The 26,908-nt window shown below is 39.5% G+C and overlaps 1 protein-coding gene across 2 annotated transcripts in view; it reads right to left on the reverse strand.

The window, feature by feature from the left end:
* The window catches only part of LOC146319312 (protein transport protein Sec24A-like), a 30,843-nt gene extending 4,763 nt beyond the window's left edge, over nt 1-26,080 (reverse strand). The window contains exons 1-19 of one of the 2 annotated variants that reach the window (XM_084729919.1): nt 25,694-26,080; nt 19,739-20,356; nt 16,633-16,797; nt 15,228-15,305; nt 14,600-14,662; nt 13,045-13,211; nt 11,254-11,441; nt 10,535-10,637; nt 8,404-8,530; nt 7,160-7,269; nt 6,877-6,989; nt 6,361-6,479; nt 5,351-5,406; nt 4,841-5,047; nt 4,016-4,139; nt 3,311-3,469; nt 2,644-2,817; nt 2,369-2,479; nt 21-196 (exon numbers count right to left, since the gene is read on the reverse strand). In XM_084729919.1, the coding sequence (XP_084586045.1) occupies nt 21-196; nt 2,369-2,479; nt 2,644-2,817; nt 3,311-3,469; nt 4,016-4,139; nt 4,841-5,047; nt 5,351-5,406; nt 6,361-6,479; nt 6,877-6,989; nt 7,160-7,269; nt 8,404-8,530; nt 10,535-10,637; nt 11,254-11,441; nt 13,045-13,211; nt 14,600-14,662; nt 15,228-15,305; nt 16,633-16,797; nt 19,739-20,356; nt 25,694-25,754 (2,919 nt within the window). In that variant the 5' untranslated portion in view covers nt 25,755-26,080. The remainder of the gene's footprint in view (nt 1-20; nt 197-2,368; nt 2,480-2,643; nt 2,818-3,310; nt 3,470-4,015; nt 4,140-4,840; nt 5,048-5,350; nt 5,407-6,360; nt 6,480-6,876; nt 6,990-7,159; nt 7,270-8,403; nt 8,531-10,534; nt 10,638-11,253; nt 11,442-13,044; nt 13,212-14,599; nt 14,663-15,227; nt 15,306-16,632; nt 16,798-19,738; nt 20,357-25,693) is intronic. The other variant, XM_084729920.1, reaches the window with a different exon arrangement.
* Nucleotides 26,081-26,908: the final 828 nt, after the last annotated feature.

Consider the following 26,908-nt stretch of genomic DNA (forward strand, 5'->3'; position numbering starts at 1 on the left):
AACGAAGTTACGCTGTTAACCTGTTTGAGCAGGGCAAGGATGAAGAGGGGGAAGAGTCTGAGGCAGGCCGGGGCCAGAAGGCCGGGCTGCTGGATGGTCAACACAGACTGCCGGTACGATGACAGAGAGTCAATGGCAGCGTTGGTCATTGCGTCTCTGGCGTCGCTCAGACTAGCCGTCACCGAACGGTCCACAGCTGCAGAGACGGACAGAGGCAAGAGTCAGAACATCAGTGTCCTTCCTTTGTTGAATCAACATCTCCCTGCATGACTATTTTTTGCTCTGCCATATCCGTCCTACTTGGAACTTCATAAAGGACGATATTTGTGCTCTACTGCCATATTGATGCCTCTTGCACAGTTCATACAGCTCTCTCTGCACTACTGCCATATTTAAATGCCCCTTGATGCTTCATGAAGCTCTTTCCCTTACACTACACATGTACAATGCCATTTACACATCTATAATGCATGATTCAGGCATATAGTACCTTATTCAATTAGTCAAGTTTAGAAATATGTTTCTATTTGTACATATAACACGCTGCTTCTTTGCACATGTGTTATTCTTGTCTTTATTTTTTTAAATTATATTTGTGTGCATGTATGTCCCCCATGTCTCTCAACTTTGCACTTTGTCTTAGTGAAGGCCTAACCTTCCTCTTTGTTCCTTTAGCCATGCTACATGTTGTTGTTTCTTTGACATACCATGTGATCATGGTCTTGAGTCACGTAGATAAATGGAAAAAAATGAAATGAAAGAACATTTTTCTTTTGGTCATGTCTAGATGGTAACCGTAGATATGAGAACTCTTTCACACATGAGCACTTGATTCAGCACAAGCTTTAAGCTGTCAGGTGACATAGTATAAAGAGCCACAGCGTCAGTACAAGGAGGAGGTATTTTCAGTTTTTTTCAGTCTTCAGTCACAGTTTGTTTAGGTTTAGTCACAACTACTACTTACTACGTTTACTGACGTAGAGTTTCACACAGCACTATTGAAGTCTTACGAAGCGTTGAGATTTTCTTTCAAAGAGTCAAAGCTTCAAGGGTTCAAACTTAGCAAAGATAGTGACATCTGTTGGTTTGCAGAAGGTATAGCATCCCTTCAAAACTCAGGCAGAAACAGCACCGAACCTCACTGATACTAATCATTTTAGTCTCGTAAGTGTGCAAAAAACTCCAAGAAACCTGTGTGTTATTAAACCGGTAAATCTTACACACTGGGCCTTTACAACATATGGTGTTAATAGCTGCACATATTAGTTTTTATTAATTTCAAATGAACTTTAAGACTTTAGTATTTTGTCAACATTAAAGAGCATTTCAAAGCAGCTGTGGGCTATCAGTCGAAGTGAGGCACAAATGACAGTGTCAGAGCTTTTCTGTGCCAAATTCTGAAGAGAGCAAAATATCAGCGTCTGTTCTGTAAGATGTGAGATGAGCCGGGACAGATCTGACTGCTCAGTATGCAATGGTTGCTAGGTAACCACAGCTGTCGCCACTCATCTCCATCTGTCAGAGCTAATAACAGTAAAGTGGATGAAAACCCAGCGATGATTTAGTATCTGGCCAATCAAAAGACTATTTACTGCAACAATGAAAAATAATTTCAGAGTGCCGCTTCATAGAAAAGATCAAACTCATGTTTTACTGCATGTTTTTACTTCATCTTTGCAATCCTGCTTAAAGTTACAGTACACAGAGATCGAAACAGCTGTACCTGGTAAACTCAAACACAGAGTTATAACAGACATGTGGGCTTTGGGCTGCATAGGATAAATAACTAAAACTTCTTCTCAGTCAAATCATTATGCATCACACAAGATCATCTTGTTTCTCAACAAATGAATTAAGGATTTATTTCAGCCAAACCAGAATTGGTGATTGTTAGGTCAGTGAAAAGATGCGCAAAGACATTTGTGGTGAGTTTGAAGGATAGTTTCATGGTTTCATGCTGCTCTGTGTACAACAACGCAGATAAAAAAACAACAAAACAAAACTGAAACTTGTTTACCAACCTGTCCTTTCACCCTCTCTCAGCCACTATACTGACACTGCAGTATACTGTATATATAACTTTCTTTGGCTCAATAAAACATATTTGAAACAATTATGATGTGTAAACTTGAAACCTACAGAGCACAGGCACTAAGAATGGACCGTTCAGTAAAGCAGAGGACATTTTGTGTTCAGTGGTTAAACCTCTGAAATTGATAAATATTCACAGATTGTAGACTTTTAAGGGGGAAACTCAGTAAATTATGTTTTTTGTGGAAATAACATCACACACAAATTATTATTTAAGCACAGTATTTAAAACATGTCTGAATCTATAAAAAACTGTGTTAGATATTGTGGTACATACCCATGCAAGCCAGGAGTCCAGAGATGGCCTGAACATCAGCTCCAGCAAAGATGTCTGACAGAGAATTGACTACAGGGAGACACAAGGTGTGGACACGGATCCTCCGCTCTCCTGTTACAGAAAAAAAAAACATGTTTTCTTTCTATAAAGACACACCGATAAATATTTTCACTTTTATTAATTTTATCATTTTAATTTTTATAAACAAGACAACCTTGGCTCTTTTTGTGTGTGTGTGTGTGTGTGTGTGTGTCTGTGTGTGTGTGTGTGTCTACCTTTGCTGGATGTGTAAAGCAGCGCAGCCTGGAAGGAGACGACCTGCATGTCGTCCAGGTTTTCTTCAATGGACATTTGAACAGCAAAGCCAGCGTCTGGGTTGACGTTCGGAAGGGACAACAGATCTGTGGAGCGCACAAAGAAGTTTCCGTGGAACGTGTGGATGGACAGACCTGAGGAGAGACAGAGAGATGAAATCAATCAATATGCATTAATACACCAATATAACAATAACACAGCAGCAAAAATAAGCAGAAAGAACAACAAAGACGTAGACAGACTTTGGACATATTATGTTTTCTTCAGAATGACTGAAAGGAGTCTTAAAGGTCAAATATACATTAGGAATATTTTAATACATTTAGGGCTATTAAGGTGGGACAAGCGAGGATGGAGGTGAGGTTCATGGAAAACTGCATATGCAAAAAACTGCATATGCTGCCATTCAGATGTCTTTTTCCAGGGATGTCCCTGCTTATTTCAGCGAGAAAATGCCAAGACACATTCTGCATGTGCTACAACAGCGTGGCTTCTTAGTTAAAGAGTTCAGGTACTAGACTGACCTGCCTGCAGTCCAGACCCGTCTCCCAGAGAAAATATGTGGTGCATTATGAAGCACAAAGCATTTAATTTTCTGACAAAGAGCCAGTTCGTGTGCCAACAGACCTTTCGTGCAGCGTATCCTCATGACGGCCTCGAAGCCGATCTTCCTGGTTAAGTATCTCTTCAGATCCTTCTGGAAGCACTCCACCTGTGCCGGGTTGTGCTGGTGGTGGTATGAGGGGTAGTGGTAAATGCTCCCTGCCGAGTATCTGGATATGCAGCCTGGGAGAGAGGAGGGACACAAGAGGAGAGACATGAGGCAATGATGAGATGATGATAGTCTTTTTTTTGACTTAACAAAACAGCAACAGCCAATTTTCCTACTCTTTCCTCCTGTGCTTTCATCTGGTGTTATGCATGTGCTGTGTTTTTGACTTGCTGCACCAACTTAGTCTTTAAAACTCAGAATTGAGTTGGCATTTTTGAGGAACAGGTTCCAACACTAGATTTTCAAAGCTATTTTTTGGAAATCACTTTGGAAAATAGTGCCTGTAGTTACATACACATTAAGTCATCCTATAATAATTAAATCATAATACTGTCCCATAAACTTTCAATGTAAAATTATTTTCCCTTCTTGTTGAATATACCTAAAACAACCAGAAACTAAATTAGAAATTTGTCTCTCCTAGCAAAACTCAAATTATCAACACCAGGTCAGTGTATTCTGTATTGAGTACCCGACATGTAAACAAACAGTCCAATAAACCAACCAACCACCTCTCTTTTTCTACCCACCCTCTCCCATCCATTCCACCGTGGACTTACCGAGCGATGCCAGGTCGCAGTATTGAGAGCTGAGGAGGAACAGGTCGACTGCCACCTGCTGGCCGGAGCAGTCCAGAGCCAGCTTCTTGTAGAAGTCCGTTGCTGGGGATAAGTGCTGGATGTCCTGAAGGAAAACACACCAGGTGGGACCATGAGGCTCAAAAACGTAAGGTGACTAACATACAATTAGTCAAAATTAAAAGATATGATTATAATTATAAAGCCACAAAGACAGATCTCTCCTGACCACTTTCCATGACTCCCCACAACTATATCAGGGTGCTTTCATGACAAGACCTCATTGATTCTGCCTGTTTGTCTGTGTTGTTTTTCTGTCAAAGTCTGGATTCAACTGCACTGAAAATGCAAAACCAAGTGGTCAAAATATTGTGCAGTTCTGCACTAGAAGTATGACTAATTTGTACTTCTCTGTTATTCCCTGACTTCCTTTGAGAATTCAGATTTTCCTTGTCTGCAAACCAAACATGTTCTTTTTTAACGGGTCCCAAAATACCTGTGATGGAAAGGTTAAAGAAATAGATAATGATCAATAGAAAGGCTTCAAATGAACCCTGTGTTCAGTCGATACTGCTTCCAGTGATTAGTGATCAGCCCAAAAATCCTGATCAGTGCACCTTTTGATACTACTTTAATGAGCGTTGTCAACTTTTGTAGATCTATTTTATGACAAACTTTACTGCAGAATTTGGTGTTTGCCAGTCACATAACACTGCTGTAGGATACACAGCTCTTTAGTCTGACTGTATGCTGTCCACCACACTTCTCACTGATGCCCTGGACAATCCCCTCCATCAGAGCTCTTACCTTGGCAGATGCCCGTTGGTTGGGGTCTTCTCTGGACTGGAGCGCCCCCACACCGAGGTTAGGCAGCTGGGTCTGAAAGACAGACATGCGCCCTCCGGTGGGCGACAGCAGCTTGAAGGCCGCTTGCAGAGCTGAACCCAGGGCAGACTGGGTCTCCATGGTTTTCTCAAATAAAGTCGGCAGGCTCTTCAGCAGATCCTGCACAAGCTGAAAAACAAACAAAAAGAGAGTGAGTTTCCGTGAGCCATCATTGATCCCTGAGGGAAAACGTTCTCTTTTCATCTTTTTTCCATCTGAAGGAGGTCAGAGTCAGAGGCATTTCAGTTCTCTGTCACTCTGCAGTGCAGCTACAAGGTGTACATACACAGTACTTATTAATGTTCATTCCTACACACTGTAAAGACATAAAAAAAACATAACTAAAACTAAGCTGCAAATTCATCAGTTTTAGACGTATCAGACACAATATAAGGCTTCACAACACAGCCTGAATCATGGTAATTTTCTTACCTCTTTGCATTCGTTGAGGTTTACTAGAAGGCTGTCTGGTGTTGGTAAAAAGATATCTGCAGAGCACAAAAACTTATTTCTTAAAAAATGAAAACAATCATGTACACACTCATACTGTAGTAGTGATAAAAACTAATTTTAATGGTGCAGATACCACAAAGTTATTCACTAAAAGAACATTGTTTGTGGTGCAGCCAACTTGAAATCAATAACTAAACAGATCAGAAATAATAATTTCCCAAGTATGTGAACACATACAAGGAATTTGACTCTGGTTTTTAGCATTGGTCTTAGACCAGAACAGACATAAAAGCTAAAGACAAGGACAACAAAGCTGAACAAATGAAAAGGTAAAAAATAATTGAGGCTGCTATGTACAAAAGTATGTGAAAATGTGTGTGTATACATAAATTATAACTAAGCAAACCGATTTCAAAAAAGGGACACTGGGAAAAATATTGAACTGACTTTGATGTCTGTAATATGTTTCAAAAGTTGTGACAGGGTAATTTTTACCGCTGTGTTACATCAGCTCCTCTTTTGACACTTTAAGACTCAGCGTTTGGAAATGGAGGGACTTAATTTGAGTTTTGAAAGTGAAATTCTTAGTAATTCTTGCTTGATATACGCCTTCAGGCGCTCAACAGTCCGGAGTTTCTGTTGTTGTATTTTGTGCTTTAGACATTAATCATCATGTGTTTGTACTGAATTCAATTGAATACAAGTCTAAAATAATTTGCAAATCAATATATTCTGTTTTTGTTTATGTTTTACACCACATCCCAACTTTTTTGGAATTGGTGTTGTGTATCGAAAGCACAAATGGCCACCAACATATGCAAATTCATAATAAAGATATGTCTAACATTTAGAAATCAGGGTCCAGTTGAGTCAGACATCTGTTGATATCTTATAGTTCTAGATTCGTGCAGTAAGTTGGCACACTGCACAGCCAGTGTCGAGTTGCTGCAGTAATGAGCATGTGGCCTTTGCTGTCAGCTGCGTCTCACCTTCGATGTCAGACACGATGAGCATCTGAGGCTGGGAAAGTCCCTCCTGGAGGTTGTAGAAGTGGATGGTGCTGTCAAAGGTAATGAAGCCTACCTTTGTCCGCGTGTCTCCAGGAAGCCTTGGACACAGACACGCACAGACAGACAGAGACGGAGACGGAGACGCAAACACAGAAACAGACACAAACACAGACACACCCACGCTTAATTAAAGGTAGCTCTCAGGCAACAGAAATTACATCCTTGTCTCTATATTTACAAAGCCCTGTTCCAACCTTGCAGTATGTAGTTTTGCTACTTTTGTTGAATTATATTACTTCAAATTATGAGACAAGTTCAACAAGTATTTGCGGAAGTTTTGACACTTTCTTGTATAAGTATTTACAAAATGGACAAGTGCTGAATGAATACAAGGAATGATTAACTATCATTTTATATTCTATTAAGCAAGTGTATTTAAATACAATTAAACCTTCATAAACAACTCCAATAACTAGAAATGTAATTTGGACATACGCGTTGATGTTGTCCAGCATTGACTGGCAGAACACATTCAGGTATCCTGTCTCTACGGCATTGTGGGATACGTCAAGAACGAAGAGGTATACAGCAGGCTGTGGTGGCCTCAGCTGGGGAAATCAGGGCAAACATAACACATGTCACTCAAGGTCAACAAAAACACACTGTCACAAGCACAGAGTTCTGCACAATTTTATTTCAAGTACATTATGTTGTCATTTTCTATTTTAGTTTATTCAGAAAAAATATGTTTTTAGAAAATGAAGCTGTTTGAACTGACCATGTATTCTGAAGGAGCAATGAATTCGATGGTGGCGTTCTGGACCTCAGGCCTTTTGTGTGGCTCTCCATATGATCTGCTGACTGGGTTATACATGAACTCCTCTGGAACTACACAGAGAAACACACAAAACATCTAGTTAAGTTGTAGTATTAAAGAGTGCACTGTGTACTTTGTGTGCAACTGAATTCTCAATCATGAGCGTGAAGGAAAAATAAGGGGGAGAATCATTACTAATGCAAAAAGAGTCCACAGTCCTCAGGGTGCAAATACGTATTGGGGTCGTGGAGTACAAGCTTGCAAACTTAAAGCAAGACACAATATGAAAAACACTGTTTTTCATACGGTGGTCAATTTCTAAATTTTGATCAAATTTTCTTCTATAAAATATCTTCTTTCCGACTAAAGGAAAGAAAACATCCAAAAATACACATTTAAATGTTCGGTGAATTTAGGAGAGATCTAGAGATGCAAGCAGATAAAGTGTAATAAAACAAAGTTAGCACTAGATAACGCCTCATTTGCATATTTAAACATAAAAGTTCAGAACACTTGTAATACAAAAAGTATTTGACTTAATGTAAGTAATCAGTCGCTACGGAGAAGTTTGTTCATGCATCACTCATAACCTGTTTTATATTACAGTTATTCCAAAAAACATGGAAAACTGTCGATATTTTCTGATTTATGTCAGACATCCAAAATTCCCTCTGTAGAAAACCTTTGACTCTCATATGTCAACAAAAATGTGAACCTGGCATTATCCAACGTTCAGATCAAAAACAAATATGCCTGATTTGGTCCACTGTTGTGTTTTGCCCGTAGATATTTGCACTAAGATGAAAAGTGTCAGCTGTCTGTCAGATGTCAATATGATCCACAAAATGTTTTCTGCGAATGAACAACTGTAGCAGAATAATAATAATTTAACAAAAATAATAATTTGGGGTAATCAAAACCAGCTTGTTGAAAATTAACGGAGCAATATGTAGCAAAAATGAGTAAAGCAGTCCTAATAGCAAGCTGGAGCCCTCAATTTATGATTTATTACAGTAAATATATTTCAGATTTCTCCTTTAAACAAGGTCTTCCGTCATCATTTTCTCCACTTGTTACTTAATGGAAATACTGTACATTCTGTTGCTAAGCTGTGTTTTTTTGTTTTTAAAATTTGTTGATTGCCTCCAGTGCTCTCACTGACAGAAGCTCTTTCAGAAGATCATATCTCTGTCGTCAGTCCTTACCATCATTGACCCGATAGCACAGGTTGCACTTCCACCTCCTCTGGTCCAGGAAAGAGACAAAGGGGTTGATGTAGGTTCTGCAGGAACGACACCTGACGATGGTGCTGGATGTCACCACAGGAAGTTGCTGCGAGGGAAATCACAGAACAAAACCAACCCTTGTGTGAGAAGTGCCTCCAGGCTAACTCATTTTCTTGTTTGCAGCTCGTTGTAACTGACATTCCAATAAAGACTTTCTTGTTGCTGTCCAAGTTGCTCAACATCTCTGTCCTCAGTGTCCTCGATTAACGCAGGAACACACACAAATTCATTCTGACAGATTCTGCCCAGAGGTGTATTTAGTCAAAACCTACTCTGAAAAAAATGTTAAACAGATTCTCAATGTTTAATCAGTAAAAGTCTGATATCAGCAGTAGTCATTTTATCTAAATCTAGGAAACAAGGGGCTGTAGATGATTTTTTTTAAACTTCTGCAAAGTGATATGCTACTATACGTTTCCTCCAACGATCCCTTTCCTCCAAACTGCTGCCACAGAGATAATTTTTCTGTCTGAACTCTTTCTCATTCATGTGCAAAAAACAGAAAAACCAGTAAAATCTTGGTTAAACTCATGAATGGCCAGCAGATTTGGGTTCCACAGGGAGAAATGTGTCCCTGTTTACAGTGTTCCTCCTAATCTTTACCACAACTCAGTACACAAGGGGCTGTATTCAGAAACATTCCGAGATCAATCTCAAGCTGCACTCTGAACTATGTCCTGAGAATCAGGTCCGCACATTGCTCAAATGTGCCCTTTCACACACGCAGCACACATTAGGAGAATGTCCGAATAAGACGTGTTCACATGGGTTAGAAATAATCTGTTTGGTTTGGACGAGGGTGGTCCCTGCAGAACAAGAAGCAGGAGGACTCCGTGAAGACTTAGTGTTGACATCAATACAAAGCCTCGAAATTAAAAAACTGTGATGAAGCGGAGAAGGATGATAGAGGCAGAGATCAGCTGAGTTCCAGTCCATGTTTTGCCATCCTGGGAAAAATAATCACTACCTAGCAGCAGAGACACTTGGTGGTGCACTGCCTTTCTGACTGTATTCTGTTTTCATATCACAGACAATAAAGAAAGACATTAAAACATGAGCTCAAAAAACCCATGTAGGCTGACACTGATCAGCAGATAGTCTGCATGAAAAAGAAACTATCAGTGGCTTCACAGGCGAGCAGCTGCACACGGCACAGTATCATCAACATGCCCACTCACTGACTCCGGACACTCTGATGCTCTAATCACACATGAAGCTCACTCAGACTTAGGACAAGGGAGCTGCCAGGGTTAAGTCCGGGCCAAAAAATGCAGATATTTGTGTTCACACATGCAGATTCTCCACAGTTACAGTGCATGTGTGAAAAGGGTTTCAGAGAGCACCGAAAAATTTCTAGCTAGTAGTTCCAGCCTTCGACTGACTTAGGGGAAATTCTCAGAGCAACTCTAGGCAAATAAGGGACAGAAACGTTTATCTTAGTGTGGAGGTGTGATTGACCCCAGTGCTAGGTATGACTCATTTTAAAGAATGCAATTGGTTGAAATGCACTCAGTAATAACGGACATAGAAGAAACAGTAAAATTGGTTTAGTCTCTATTAAGACATGGTGTAATTATGACTAATATTTAAGAAATGTTGAATACATTACAAGCCATTCTTTAGAAATAATCTACAATATATATATTTTTAAAAAGTCCTACATGTGTAGCAGCCTTGTCACCTTTCTGCCATTCAAGAAACTCTTAAGCCTCTGACAAGTCCTCCTCCTTACTCCTAAAAGGTGTTCACCTTAGCAGCTCTTTTAAGGTTTAAGGTGCTTTGTGAATAACTTTACCAGGACCTGCTCTCAACTTTAAGAGGAAATTCTTAAAAAAACAAAAACAAAAAAAACCCCATAATTCTAAGAATTCTGCCACTAGGAGCAAGTCTTTGCACTAGGAAGCTTTATAACTACAGCCCCAGGATTCACATTTACATGACATCTAAGAAATGAGGTTGTCATAGAGAGCTGACAATAAAAGGTTCTTTAAGTTAAAGCAGCTATACTGCCTGATGTGTGTGCAAATGAAACATTGAACTGAGGCGTTACCGAGAGGTCTTTGAAGGGATGAAGCAATAGGCCCAGTGGCATCTTGGCTTTATTGAGCAGAGACTGGGTCTGCGGGATGCTGGTTAGTGTACAACGAAAAACCCTGGAAAGAAAGAAAAACACAGAGGTTTATTGTACTTGAACTGCATGCAGAGATTATGTTGTCCTCAGTATTTCAAATGTACCAGCACAGCATCAGACTGGATCAAGAGAATGGATGATCATGGAAACCCATGGAAATTCCACTTTGCCATGGTTTAAAACTTTTAACATAGCCAAGCAACTTGCAGAGCAACACATGTAGGGACAAACAAATGCTTATACTGATCTAGTGTAAAATGTGGACCATTACACACATCTAAAATTTGGTTCTTCACTTTATTAAGTAATTTAAAATGCAAAAGTCCCACTTTAGGTGCGTTTAATATATTTTACCCAAAATTTATAGCATAGTTTGAAAAAGAATAATAATAACTTCATTTATTTATTTGAAAAGGGACAATGTATATTAATTAAAATTTGAATGTAAATGCACCTGAGTCATCCCTTTGCCAGATGGTGTTGTGCATCCTAGAGTACTGAGAATAATATGATATGTACAATGGTTCTAAAGACACACTACATTGTGGTATACAGCATATACAAAACTTCTGAAATTCCTCAAATGAACGGTAATAAATATAGACACGTTGTCAGTAGAACTAGTGGCCAGGGCTTACTCTGGGTTGCAGTTGATCTTCTGTAGGTCCTGTGGGAGGCAGGGTGTCGGGGCGGGGATTGGGCTTGGTGGCAGCAGGTTCCTCTCCTGCAGCAGGTTGACCACTCTCAGGGCCTCTGGGGTGCTGGACTGGAGGCTCATGGCTGCCAGGGATGGGCTCAGCTGGGCTGGCCCTGGGCCACCAGGTGGCTGAGAGAAGAGATAACAGCCAGCTACTCAGTTGATCCATTTACCAAAAAGTTATGACAGCCAAATCATTTAGCATGGATGGGCAACCATGCTTTGATTAACTGTTGCAGATATCTGCTAATATTCACTGCTTGCAAATCTGACCACTTTACAGGGATCGTTTGGATTATTTGAAGTGGCATCGTGGGAGGTAATTATCAATAGCGTATCCATGTATAACCTACAGCAGATGGCTGTCGACACACCCCCAATTAAAAAGAAAACATATCAATTTAACTGCTACATTTCATCACTTTGCCTTGCCATCACACAGCCTTCTCTGAAAGGAAATCAACATTATATAAACCATATGTTTCTCTCCAAACCAACCAGACTCCATTTGCAAAACAGTATTTTTAGAACACGTGAGTTACCGGTTTACTGCTGCCTTGATTTGTTAGTTAGTTTTGTTATCTTGTGACATTGATGTCTTAAAAGGTTAGTTAAAATTCACCAAAGTCGCATAACTACACAAACAAACTAACAAATCGACGCAGTGGTAGAGCCTGTGCTCTGCGAGGTAAAATAACTAAACCAAAGGAGTCTGGTTGAGCAAGAGAGAGCAACTCTTAGCTTATATAATGGCAGTTTCCTGATGGAAAAGGCTGTCTGAAGGCAGGGTCAAGCAGTGAAAATATTCTAAATACAGTGCACACTTGGGCTGATATTGATTTTTTGAAGTGGGTCTTTTTTTAAGCAGTTAAACTATGTTTTGCTGCTGACCCTGCCCAGTGTGGTACATTGTTTAGTTTCCATGCTGGTCCTCCTGTCTGGTTCTCCACATTGAGGTTTATAGAATATGACATGCAGGGCAGAACATCACTGCAACAATATCCAATTTAAAATGGTATTCTGACACACAGTTTGCCTTTCATAATCCACAACACATAACTATACATAACACAAAGTGCTGAACAAAAAAGCAGAAAAAGAAAAACACTTAAAACAATAAAAGCAAGGATACACAAGATAAAACAACCAATAACCAATACTGTGCCTCCTGCGATTTGAAAACTGCAGCAGCCATATTGTACTTTGGAAGAAATTGTGAAGTGATTAATTGTTCAGCTGTAGTACAATGATTATCAATAAGTATGTCATACAAGCCTATCCCTTTACAGCCCAAAAAGATCACAAGGATTTTATATTCCCTCCAGAGTCTTTGTCTTTTCATGCCACAGCAGACAAAAATATAATTTGATATTTACAAATTGTTTACAGTCATTTATGGCACTGACCACCATCTGTAACCAATGTGTCAAGCTGGTCTCTAAAAAGTTATTTGCTGGCAAAAATGAGTGATAGTGTTTAACTAACTGCTCCTTGTTTTGTCAGATTTGCTTCTACAAATGCACAGAAGTTAAACCAAAAGAGTACTTAACATTTCCACAGTGCTTGGACTGACAAAAAGGTTTTGCATGTGTACCAGGTGAAAAGCAAAAGCATGACAGAAATGGTTGACCACATCGTTCCACAACCATGAAGAGCGCAAGCCAAAAAAAACAGTATATGCAAAATGCTCTAGCAAAGCTCGGTCAGCATGTGGTTGTGACTGTCCTCTCACCTGCTGGTATGGTTGAGGTGCTTGAGTGTAAGGCTGCGTGGCGGCCTGCATCGCAGGGTGCATGGGGGAGGCGGCGTTGTGGGGTGTTGAGGTGTTTTGGTACCCAGGGGGGAGGGAGGGGTAGTGGCCCAAGTGCCGACCCGGTGGTCCAGGCTGCGGCAGACCAGCTGTGGAGGAAAAGGGAACAGAAATCGAGTTCAGTTTGAGTAAAAATGACTGAAAACATGAACCCCTTCAAATGATGAGGCTGGACTTATTCCACATTTGTTTCTGGATGTCAACAAATCCAATGAAAAGCAAGCAGACAAGCAGTCTTTTCACATTTATCCCGTTTTGATATAATTTGGGGTTTTCAGGATGATCGAAACATACTACTTAACTCTATTGTGCTGTTTGGCAAAATTTATGTATTCAACACTTCAAAAACATTGGTTTTGAGTTCATTGGTTTTTACCATGGGTTAGGAATAGCATTAGCTGACTTTTCCATTTTCTCTTCTTTTATTTCCTGCAGTAGGACGAAATATTTAATACGAACTTCAATAGGCATGATTTTTCATATAATACTAAGGATGTATATACATCTATGTGTGTATGTAGTGTGTGTGTATATGTTATGTTTATTGTAAATTTATGGTTATTGTTGTGTTTGTATAGCAAATACACTCGGTATTTATATTTTATCAGTTAAAAAATGCAATGAAAAGACCAAACGAAACAATACACTGTGTCACTGTGCTCCAAGTCCCACAAACTTATGGTTTAACTTTTAACCTTTAAAAAAGACTCAGTACTCTTCTAAAACAGTTGTGCACTGTGATTTTAAACAAATGATAGTCAAACAGAACGGTGCATTTGTTGGGGTCTATTTTAAGATGCAGATTCATGCGGAATTGTTGGCTGATGATTATTACAGCAGCAAGATGGTTTATGTGGGATTGATTTAAAACAAACAACAGTGACTGTGTTTCATGGTAAATAAAGAACATGCCCAGTGTAACTTGTGGCTCATAAATGTGTTTTTCGTAGTGTGTGAACATCAATGGCGCACTATGGCATAGTGGAATGAGCTCTGTCAGGATTTGGAGATGCAGAAAATAGTTGCTAGTGAGATTAGTTCAGTGTTGGTTTTAGTCTTTTCACAGGATTTGATGATAATGTCAAAAGTATGAAATATTTCCAGACTGATCCTTTAAACCTGACAAAATGAGAGACTTGCAATTGGATACGGCACGCCAGGACGACAGTCACTGATGAGCTTTGTGGGAGCTTTACTCCTGTGATGTTGTGTACTTAGTAAATAATACAGAAAAATCAATGCAACAGGGCGTGATTTGTAAGTATTAAAATTGTGCTGAAGAAGTTAGTGAAAAAAATGTGAGGAAGATAAACACTTTTTGCTTTGCTTCCTACAAAAACTGTGATGTGACTTGAAAGAGGACCACTTGCCCATTTTCTGCAAGTGAGTAGCTGCTATGAACGACTGCTTGGTAAACCGACACTGCACATGTGGTTGGTGTGAAAAGAATCCAATATGTGGCAGAAAATGGCCTTACCCATTTTGTTGTCAACATGATTATAGCTGTTTGGTGCTTGTGGGCCATCGCCAGCCACAGTTCCTGTTTCAAAGCAAACACAGATGTGATGTGAATAATTTTAGTGACACTTTTACACTATTTGTATCCCAGTGTCCTAACCACAGGCGATGGAGATGGAAGGATCGGACCTGCAGTAAAAGATACATACAAGATGGACACAAAGTAGAATGTAGGCAAAGCAACTCTACTAATGATGATGATGGGAAGTGATGGATGGTGTTTTAAAGATGTATTTGAGGTCATATGGGGTGACATGGTGGGAATGGATGACAGAGAGGATGCACTGATACTACAAAAAATACTGGGCTGAAGCAGCACTAACACCTAGTTGCATAAGTTACAGAGATCAAAGCAAAGCACCTTGACTAATATTTCTTAACTAATGTACTTATTTTCTGCATTTTTCTCTAAAAGTACCAGACTGAAGCTCAGTATCAGGATTCTGCAGAGACACATATTTGGTGTCAATGTCAAGGATTAAAAAAAAGAGAGCATCTCTAGATACAATGAATAACAGGAAAGAGAGGACAGGATGGGCACAACAGCACTGACAACATCTAACAGCTACTGACAGATTTGGCCACACCTGGACATTCAATATCCGCCTCCTGGCAGTTGGGCTCAGTGGGGGACAGAGTGCTGTTAGCAACCCCCCCACACTGAGCTAGCATGTGGAGGAAGGAGAGGAGGGAGGGGAAACAACGGAAGGTGATCAGAACAAATATGGCTCATAAAAAGTACATACAGTTAAGTGATACAATATCATGATCATCACTGACAGCGTTTTGATTTTACAGTCACTTCACAATGTACTTCAAACGTCCAATTAATTTGCCTAATTTCTGAGGGCAAACTGGCTTCAACCTGCAATGTTTCCCACTAGAACCACACAACTAACTGACCATCTGCAATTCGTCTACAATACTAACACTCTGGTCATGCTGTCTCCCTTGCATTAGACACTTTCTCGATGTCTGATGTTGACGGACAGGGTCATAAAAATTCTCTTATGATCTATTTTTATCTGTCATTTTATTTAATAGCATTTCATTTTCAAAAACAACTCGATCACAATAACATTTAATATAGTGAAGACACTTACAGATGATGCATTTATGAGGGCACAGAGAGAAAAGACTAACAGAGACACCGACGTGCAACACTTTTCATGTCAGCAGTGGAGGCTGTCCCTCATCATCCACCGCATCAATCCCTCTTTTTTTTTTTTTACCTCATTTATCATCCACATCATAATTATTAGGGGTGTCACGATTCTCCAAATCCACAATTTGATATGACTTTCAATTTTAAGGTCATAATTAGTTTTTTTTTATTTTGCACTGATGGTTATAACATTGCTAAACTATCAAGTTTTAATTTGTAAAGAAGAATAGATCATTGGTTTTATGTCCTGACAACTGTCATTTACATTTTCAAATTCTTCCTTTAAAAAGATCTATATCAAGATATGTAAAGATCTGTAACAAGTGTGATATAGTGGCAGGTAAGCTATGCTTTGTGTTCTATGATGTTCACTGGATGCTGCAAGTAGGCAGGGGTGGAGAGGAAAAAAGATACTGGGAGAACTGCCGAGTCCGCCTTTCAGTTTGATTACTGAAATCAACTTTTCAGACCCTCTTATCGCTTTATATCTAAAAAGCAACTAGCAACAATTAAGCAATTATTCAGGCCATCAGGGAACTTGTTACAGTAGATTGTTCTCAGTGTTTTAATCTGTCAAAGTTAGGGACGGTCTTCATATTTTTCCATCATTGCTTAAAAAAAAAAAGTCAGCCAATGACTGAAAATAGTCAAGGCAACCTCTGTTAAGCACCTTTAAGACTAACAGTGCATCAGACTATGTTCAGACCATGCAGATAACTATAGAAGATTTGAATGTGGCATTCATTGGTATCGCTGCCCTCATGATTGCCATGGTTGAGAAAAATCAACATGCCAAGATTATAAGAATCAAACAAACAAAAACTTACCATCTGCTTTGGGGGGTGGAGGCGTGGCATTGGCCATTGGGGGTCCAGCAGGAGGTGGTGTGGGTTTCATGGTTGGTGGTGGGCCTGTAGGTGGGGGGCCATAGGGAGTTCTGCTCTGCTGATATGTGTGGGGGGTCATGGGATTCATTGGTGGAGGTGCAGTGCCTGGTGAAAAACAACAACAACAACGATTCTTCTTAAGGTTGCAAATTATTTTCTGATCAATTTTCTGAATAATTAATTGCTCGTTTGTATATAATGTGGCAAAATAGTGCAATATTCATCACAATTCCTGAGAGAGAAAAAACAGCAAATCCACAAATTTCAAAAGATGGAACTAATTTGCATTTTTGTTTGATAAATGATGATTAATCACATATCAAAGTTTCTTTCAATCACTTCAGCAGTCATTTTTATGAGATGTTGTCATGTGTTCACCAACATGTTGTCAGCGAGGTCATTCAGGCAGCTTTATGACTTCTAAAATGATGTCAGAATCACTGTGTCATGTATTACAAGAGTTCTCCATGGTGTTAGCACATATCATGTGGAAGAGACACGAGGCGTCACTGATGTGTAACATTATCAGATCTGACGAGAGGCGACAACAGCTGGTGGTAATACTGACCCAAAGCCAGCTTATGTCATACAGTGACATGTCCATTTCCACAGACACACCAGCCAAATCACTTGTCTGGTGTCAAACACACTCCTTGAGTAATTTATTGATCTATAAATGCAGGAAGTATGTTTACTTTTCTGTGTGCAGTACACACAACACCATTTTTTTTATACTTACATCATTCACTAAGGTCATGCTTAAATGGTTAGGATGATTCTTCTTCCAGCAGTGACAGAACATGGTAAGTTAGAAAAAAATCTATTTTCTTGAGCACTGTGATTTTATTTTTGATTGCTGAATGAGTTTTTATATATGTAAATTACCACTGCATAATCCAGTAGCTTAATGCTAACTCATAATAAGAATTCCCCTTGACACGCTAACAGAAGTTAGCATCATGATTGTAGTGATGTTCTTTTAACAGGATCAATTTTACTTCAACGCTTATGATATATATATGACTCATGATATACAGTCTCTAGAAGTGAATAATTCAACTTTTCCCATGGTCTAATGTTAAATAAGCAAACAAAATTGCAATAAATATTAAACCAAGTGTCTTGATAGTATCGAATCAGGAGATAAGTCTGAGCAATAATTGTTGGTGACAATCATAAGGACAAATGATTATCTATAGGGAAGAATCTATAATTCAGGGACACAAGGCAGTAAAGATTAGACTGAGATGACGCTGCATGATAATTACTAAAATGATAATCGTCTTTACTACACATTGTGCACAGTACTTTTTTGCACATTATATCGGTGCTGTGACATGATGTTACATTCATCTGACTCATTTATTGACTGAATACTAGTTGTTAGTGTTAATACTGGAGACTTAACAACATTCAATAGCACTGTGACCATTTCAGCTGCTCCACAGAGCCAAAATATGAGACATTTTAGAACTTCTTGTGACACTCGGCGTGGGGGAAAAAGATTATTCTGAGATGCACCACGATTATCTCTTGAAAGATTCTGTCTCAATCTAGAGGAGCCAATGTTCAGAAATTTAAAACCCAATTTCTGTCTGGGCTGTCCACAAACAAATTGTGAGGTGGCTAGAGATTTGTACCCCTACTCTATGTGACTCTTGTGATATTTTAAGCAAGAAAATGGTCAACAGAGTACACATCTTCACAAAGACCTAATAATTTCTCTGGTTAGCACATTCACTGTCACCATTGTACTGGGAAGATGTGCCCTGATGGTGCTGCTGGGGGAAAGGTCACTAAAATCAAGCAGACTCTTCTTGTTGGGGGTGTGAATGTGAACTGCAATTTTCAATTCAATCTGACCACAAGATTGAGAAATATGGTGGTTATATAAAGAGGCCATCATGTGACCTTTGCTTTGATGCAGAAGTACTGCACAAAAGTAGAAAAAAAAAATCAAGGTTAATTTACAAAATGCTATGCTAAGTCATCCTGACACTGTGGCTGCAGATTACCCAAGCATCCTCTCAATCATGCTCATATCACTCAACAAAACCACTTCCTCCTCCAGAGAAAATCTTAATGACTAGTTGGCATAAAAAGTTACTGAGATTCTTTATGAGTGGTCTTTGTTTTTGACACTGTGAGCTAAATACTTCTCAGTCGAAATGACCCTTTAAATGCATAATATGCAACATTTTCTTTAAAAACAAAGGCTGCATTTCCTTATTTGTCTCATTGTTTTGCTGTGCTTGGGATGTTTTGCTCACCCAAAACATCAGTATTTGACGTTCTGGTATATTTCCAGTGCATTTCTGAACAGCTGGGACCAGTGCCACTGATTCTACCTTTAACTCTCACGGCAAGAAATTAAACTACAACTTCAGTCTCTCAAAATGCTATGATGACCAAGATTACGCATGTGTGCCAATATCACCACAATCCAAACATTACAACCTGCACCAGAAACCGAAAATACAATTTGGATTAGTCCAAAATGCCACGTCATACTCGTAATTAAGAATCATGCTGGAGACAATAAAATTCTTATTCGAACTTTGCACCAGTTCAGAGTAAATGACTCTCTGTGCCTGGGAGCGAGCCAGAGGTAGTAGGCGGCCAACATGTTCAGCATAAGAGCAGAGGGCAATGTCCAGCTCCAACATGTCAGTACTGTAGATATGCATATCTGCAGCACATGTCAGTGACAGAAGACAATGAAGGTGAAAAGGGATGAGACGCAGAAATCGTGCCCTAGGGAAGTGGACATGTTTGGATGTTTTAAAAAACAGTTTATGTTTTAAAAAAATTAAATTGATTATGTGATGGTGACCCTTGAATTGACTGGCTTAAGTTCACTGGGCTGATTTTATTGAACCTGATTAACCTTTTTATTGATGCACCCCAAGGTGTGGGTGCTTCATTAGTTTCTCATTTGCTGAAATGGGAATTATCCCCTCTACTCTGCGTAATTATTTCATCCTTTATTTGAACATAACATCTGGATGGTTCAGTTTGGACTTCAGTAGAGGCTTTGTGTTCCTACCTGGTTGGGTGTATCCATGTGCAGAGGTGGGAGGCATCCTTGGGCCTGGGGGCTGAGTGGCACTATGGGACACATGGGCTGGTGGAGGAGAGCTGTAAGCTGCCGATGACGGTGGCGGCAGTGGCGGTGCTGTTGAGCTTGCAGCTGGGTTCACATGATTAGCCACAGGGCCACGAGGAGGCGTGCTCATGGAAGTGGGTGTCCCCATTGGTGGGGGGGCTGTGTTGTACTGCCATGCTGGGGCCATGGGCTGCGGCTGCTGTGGATTTGGGTAGTAACTACTAGAGGACACAGCAGGAGGGGGAGGTGTGCCCTGTGCCGGGGGTAGCCTTGGACCAGGGCTGGGGCTGGCAGACTGAGGAGGTGCATGGGATGGAGGACCTCCCAATGGAGGCCTGGTCAACAACGGTGGGCCTGGAGGACCAGGGTAGGAAGTGGGTGGTGGGCCAGGCTGGTAGGAACTGACTGGGGGAACAGGCTGGTATGGCCCAGAGGGGTAGAGTCCAGGGCCGGGGGGTGCAGGAGCTTTGGCCTGCATTGGATTGTAGGTTGGTTGGTGAGTCATGCCGTAGCCGACTCCTGGCAGCTGCTGCAGGGCAACTGGATTCTGTGATGGACCTGGAGAAGAGAGGAAGAGTGATACAGGCATGTTACAGAATTTAGATCAAACACAACTGGTCAAGCAACAAGTAGCAACATGTAACCACATTATATGGTATTTATTTAGCAACTAGCAAATTTAATTTAGATTATTGGTTATCTGACTTGACTAAAACTGGTTTGATTTTATTATTTGGTTTGATTATACCTGGTTCTATGCAAATGTGTATGTGTGATCCATGTTTTAAACAGATAGCAGATGTTGTTGTTGTTGTTGTTGTTGTTGGCAAGTATACTGTGTGATGCAGTGGCTTGGAGACCTAAACAAATTTCCCTGCCGGGACAATACAATATACTTTATCTCACCAGGGGGACGTGCAAATATGCCCCTTGCTTTTTGTTTTGTTTCAAGTGTGAATGCTGCAACAGCAGTCGTAAAAGTATCTTCTCTCTCTTCTCTGTCTTCCTCTCTGTCATGTAACTTTGTGCCAACAAAACTGACATACAACTAGTTATTATGTTTGATAAACACCAACAGGAAGCATTGTTGTGTTGATAATTGCAATTGTATGTGAACATTTGTCTATATCAGCATGCATGTAAAGAAATAGAAGCAGCAACCTCTGATGCACATAACTTTAAAACAACACAATGAATATTTGAACATCGATGGGCCTAGTGGAAAAATTTTGATATCTTTACATTCAAATGTTCAAAAGCTGAGCCATTAGCTTCCCAGATAGACGTGACCAGCAATGCCTTAAATGGGCTTTTGTTTGTGATTCAAAGGTCTTTTAATTAAAACAAATCCTCAGGTTTAAATCTGTTCACTTCAAAAACTTGAATGAAAAACAGATGGCACAACTCAGAGTGAAAACCACTCAGATCCGTCAAATGACCAATGAACTGACAGCCCAGGGTCTAATCTCTTTACCCGGATTTATTTTACCATGATCTGTCCTCTCAGTGGCAGTGAGTGAGGGGCTCTGAGGCTTCCTCGGGGCTGAACACAGTTGTAGTAAAACACCAGACACTTTGCACAATTAAGAAGGCTTTCATTGTATATTGTGTGTGCAAATACCGGATACCACATACCATAAAATGTGGCATTTATTTCTCAATTTGAATGAATGCCAAATGTAAATACCCAGAACCATGGTGTCAAATATCAAAGCGAGATTCACTCTTTTTGAAACAGTAGATGATGCAAGGTCTTGCCAACAGCAAAAAAACAGATCTCAAATATACTAGTCAGTGGAAAAAAGGAAGAAGTAGGTCAGAGTGAGTTGCAATTCATAACATCAATTAATGTCTTACCTAAATAAAAAATAAATCTAATAACAAAAGCTGCAACAGCACTTAAATTGCAGCATCAGCGTATCACTGGTTGCAACCTAAATGGTTACATAATGCAAACAGATTCACTCCTATCCACTTAGTATTGCACTACAGAACTGGAAGCAGAGCTCAGTCAGCAGAGTGAGCAGGGATTAGAAAACTACTCTTCTCAATGAGCAAAGATAGATGAAGGCACATAATCCACCTCAAATCTTTGTCCTTCCTGAGAGCAGGGAAATTTTAAGAACTAAAGCTCCTTGTCAGTTACAGTTCTTGTCCAATCAGAAAGAGCCTGATGTGGAATCAGAACTCTCAGCAAATCAGAGATCAAGAGGGGAATGACCATAGTCATCCATGAGGACACTGATCACAACAAAAGTTTTGAATAGTGAGCATTTGGTTGATGTATGTCTTCAGCACCTGAGAAATTTAACTGCAACCCTGAAACTGCTCCTGCTCAAACATGAGAGCTTTCTAGGGGAAAGTGGGACAATACAATTATTACCAGAGATTCTTTATAATACCATAAAGGTACACCATGCAGGATTTTCCTAAAAAAACTCATCCCTCTCAATCATTACCTACTATGACCCATTTGAAATGTGCGACCATGTATCTGCAGACACCTTGCCCTGTCAGTATTTATTTATTTTTCTGTGTTCAAGATGTTCCTGGGTGTCAACCTTTGGGCAGTAGTGTCCCAGCCAATTACAGCATGCAAGGTGTGAGGTCGGGAGGTTTTTATAAAATGTAGCGAGTGACCAGATTGCATTGCTGTCTCTGTCTCTCCTCTCTGCTCTGCTCTGTCTGTGTCATGGATGTCTGAAGAGTTGCAGATCTGTGTATCTGTTTTGCCTGGAGGCTGGGGCTGAGCTACAGAGAAACACTAATTGCCATTAAACAATCAGAAAGTTACGTTTTATTTCTCTGATTCACTGCTTTGTTCTCACCACTGCTCTCTCTCTCTCCCTCTCCCTCTGGCTTGCTGAGGCAAGGAGGATGGACCAACTTTGAATGGTGCATTTACAAACAGCGAAAGACAAAATCTGCATAGTATACCTTTAAGCCTGTCCTGCCAGTAGAGTTGTTCGTCTAACTGTTAAATGCCCAAAGGAAGGCTTTACTAATGTACTGCTACTGTAGTCTCAGGGTATTGGCCTCATTGATCAGTAGGCTGTATGATGGGAATATGCAAGAAAATATAAAAATCAGTCAAGAGATGAGTGTGAGCTTATGTGAAACAGTTCAGTATTTGAGATGAAATGATTACCTGTTCCATAATAATATTCCATATAATTAGTATTACAATTAGGAATCTTATTTATCATAAAAAAAAACATGTTTAATTACCGCACTTTGAAAAATACTAGTCAACATCAACCAAAGTTAGCAACAGTCTCCCAGAGGCAGGCACAGCAGCAGGATTTGTTTGAAATGAAAACATTGATATATATAAGTATTATATGATAATATGAGACTAGATATCGTCTAAGACTTTGGATGTTGTGATATACATGTAAGTGTTGTCTTTTTCTGGTTTTAAAGGCTGCATTAAAGTAAAGGGATGTTCTACCTGTCTCTTATTTGCCTTTCCTACCTAGTCGGTTCATCCACATTACTGATGCTTACTTACCAAAAACACAGATCATCATCATCCCCACAATATTGTTGCACAAGTGATATCAAGGAATTTGGTCAAAAATATTTGATTTTGTCCACATTGCCCAGCCCTACACTGACATTGCAAAGGAAATGATGGCATTTCAAATTCTTGAGATGTTTTCAATGTAAAACATAAAATTAAATCAGTGTCTGTATCAGTACTTAAACATTTTGAGCACATTTTATAAAAACTTCAACAATACCGATAATCATTACCATTTTGGTCATGATAATTATGATATGAAATTTTCATACCATTTCATCGCCATTCACCACAGTTGCCTTCAGTTTTCATACATGAGGCTTAGTGCCATATTATGTTATTATTACTATATGTGCATCAATTCTGGTCATCAGTTTGGTGAGGAAATTAGCACTTTAATGATTAATCAATTATTAGCTGATTATAAAACTAATCATCAACTATTTTAATAATTAGTTGGTTTGAGTCTTTTTATAAAGTCAAAGTCTCTGATTTTAGCTTCTTAAACGTGAATATATTTTGGTTTCTTTACTCCTTTATGATTGTGAGCAAAACAAGACATTTTTAGGACATCACCTTAGGCTTTGGGAAACACTGACTGATATTTTTCACCATTTTTTCCGACATTATATACACCAAACAACTATGAACTGATTAATCAAGATAATAACTGTCCAACGAATCAACTATGAAAATATTCAGTTATAAACAAATACCAGCGGGGCAGCACTAGTGGAAATACATACACACTAATTCCTTTTTGTAACTGATTATTACATCACTCAATCCCAATTGAATTGTTTATTCACATTACAGATATCCCATGATAAGAATTCATTTACAAGCATTGTTCTGAAAACTCATCCCGTCCAGCTTCAGTGACATGGTTTGTTTCTATTGTCAGTAACACATTGTTTTCAGACTCATCAAAGCTCAAAAACAGAGCTGGATTAACATACTTAGTAATCCATCTGATTCAAGAGAGATAGGAATACAATTAACAGGGAATGTAAGGAACAATTTCATGTTCAGATACATGTTTATCTACAGTAAGGCTGGACGATATGGTATAGGAAATGTCATGACACAGTTACTTTGACAGGTATTGCAATGATTCACAATTTGTAGGAATTATCACAATTTTCATATTTACTGCGTAAAAACTATTAAAATCATGATCAAGTAACATTTATTGGCATCTGCACCAAACAAATATATTTTCTTACATCTGGAGAACAAGATTTGTAGGCCAGTGCATCTCTGCAGCACTACAGTACTTTTCTGCTGTTTTGTCAGACAAAATTGCAGCTTCTGGATTCTGGATATTGCACTTGACTATATTACCATTCTGATAATATTTTGATTAGCTGTGTAGCCCTAATCAACAGCTTTAAAACACCATGGACGCATTATAAACTCGAGCTGCAATTGCTTCATCTGCACAGTATTACAGAGCTCCTTTACATGCATTGATAAGAAACGGTACTGAGGGCTGCACACAAGTACACTTTTGTCAGCTGCTTCTGAGTGTATTTAGATTGTTTCCCTTCAGCGGTCATGAGAACCTAGTGGAGATGTGTGAGTAATCTTAAGCTGAAGTGGGTAATTGCTTGAGCCTGGAGAAAGCTCTGCAGTAACATATCTGGATCATCCCCAATATGCCACATGTACACTACAACGTAGGACACAAACATACCCGAGCTATTTAGCCTGCTAAAAACAGAGAAATCAGCATTGCTCAACAGCGAGATAATTAATGAACCTGCAGATTGAATTACTGACTGGCAATCAAACTACAAGGAAAAGCCCCGAAGATACAGGAGGGAAAAGACAAGTCAAAACTCGTTAGACGTTTTAATATGACAGGAAAAGTTTCGACTAACCGAGCAACTTGACAGGAGTTGATGGTGTGATCACACCACCACGGTTATGTTTACTGGGAGAGGATGGGACATCCCAACACCTGACGTAAAAGTTTTGATGCCTGCTGACTCCGTTACATTTGTCAACCTGTTGGTTTGCCACCTGGACAGCACAAATGTAGCAAACACTGGCTAAATTTTATAAGCAAGGCAGGCACAGTTAGCCTACCGTAACGATAGCAGCTATTTTTTGCTTTCCTAAGTCAGTGGGGTAACACAGGTCAAGATTAACCGCAGTTATCCAGACGTAACTGTACCTGACAGCTCGCTCTTACTTGGCTACCTTATGTCACAGCGTTACTAAGCCAGCCAGCTAGCTTACAGTTAGCAAATAGCCACTAAAGCCAAGCTCCAAGAACTACTGCTAGTGTTAGCTTGTTACTTAGCGACTTTGCTAATGTCAGCTACTTTGCCTGGAGCTAACTTTACTTTTATTTGAATGTTACTCACCATTCGCGTATGTCTGTCCCGTCCCTGTCCCATTCTGAGAGTTGAACCCCGCCGTTGACATCTTGAAATAGACACCAGGAGCTAATTTAAAGGTGCTTGGTTGGCGAATAGCTAGCTGCGTCTTTAGCTAGCTAGCTAGCTAACTAGCTGGCAGTCCAGTCGCGGGGTAACGTTTAAACCTGTGGCTCTGACGATGTGGCGTTTAGTCAAAGCGGCGTCTACGGCGACGTCTCCTAATTTCTTTAAAAAGTTAATTAGCTGACGTGGTGGCGATCACAGGGCCATGGTCATTACCGAAACCCCGTCCAACTACCTACGGGTGAGTAACGATAGGCCTTGTCAGAGTAATCGTGTGAGACACTTCTCCTCTTTCAACGGAAGTTGGGATCACCCAGCAGGATCGACGTAAAAATCGTCGGGCATGCGCAGTGTGTACACGTGGCATTTCCTCCGGTGCGCTGGATTTTCCACTCTACTGGAAACAAGAGGAAAGACGAGAATCTCCGATTTCATGTACAATCCCTATCCTTTTTTAAATTACCTGCTCATTTAACATCCTCATCCTTGTAAGATTTTACATACACAAATCTAAATATATGAAAGTGAGACTAGATTTAGTATATTTCATCTTGAGTTTATTTCTTATATCTAGTCGTGAAAAATAATTAAATGGAACCGTTTAGCATTATAGAAGAATATGAGTTAGAAAAATAAACAGTAAACGCAAGCCCCAATTTTACATATTTATTTAGCTGAAACTTTCCTTTCGTATTTTAACCTCATTTCACTATCATGTTATCTTTTCTGTCTTTGTATGCACCTGTTCCTATTGGGTAATGTAAAGATCTTGGTGCCAGGATTTCTGTACAAATGGAAATTTTAATTACAATTAAAAGTAAAAATAATTCATCTAATCTGCCTTTACAGATTTCAAACAATCACCAGAGTATTTAAGTTTCTAACAAGTTGATTATTCATGTCTTTACAGGCTATATATCAAATTCTATGTTGTAACAAGCTGTGGGCCATCGTTTTGTGGTTGATCATTTCGTTCAAAATACCAATCAGTCACAGTTACCTTCATAAAATATTACATGAAAAAATCCAGTATGGGTTATTCCTAAGTGATACACCTACAATAATAGACTCTTTAGCAGGGATGTAACGATAGCATAAACTCAAGGTACAATAATACCACAATAAAAAGTCCATGAT

The sequence above is a fragment of the Lutjanus erythropterus genome, chromosome 11 (assembly GCF_056507025.1).
Source record: "Lutjanus erythropterus isolate fLutEry1 chromosome 11, fLutEry1.hap2, whole genome shotgun sequence".
Classification (NCBI taxonomy): domain Eukaryota; kingdom Metazoa; phylum Chordata; class Actinopteri; order Lutjaniformes; family Lutjanidae; genus Lutjanus; species Lutjanus erythropterus.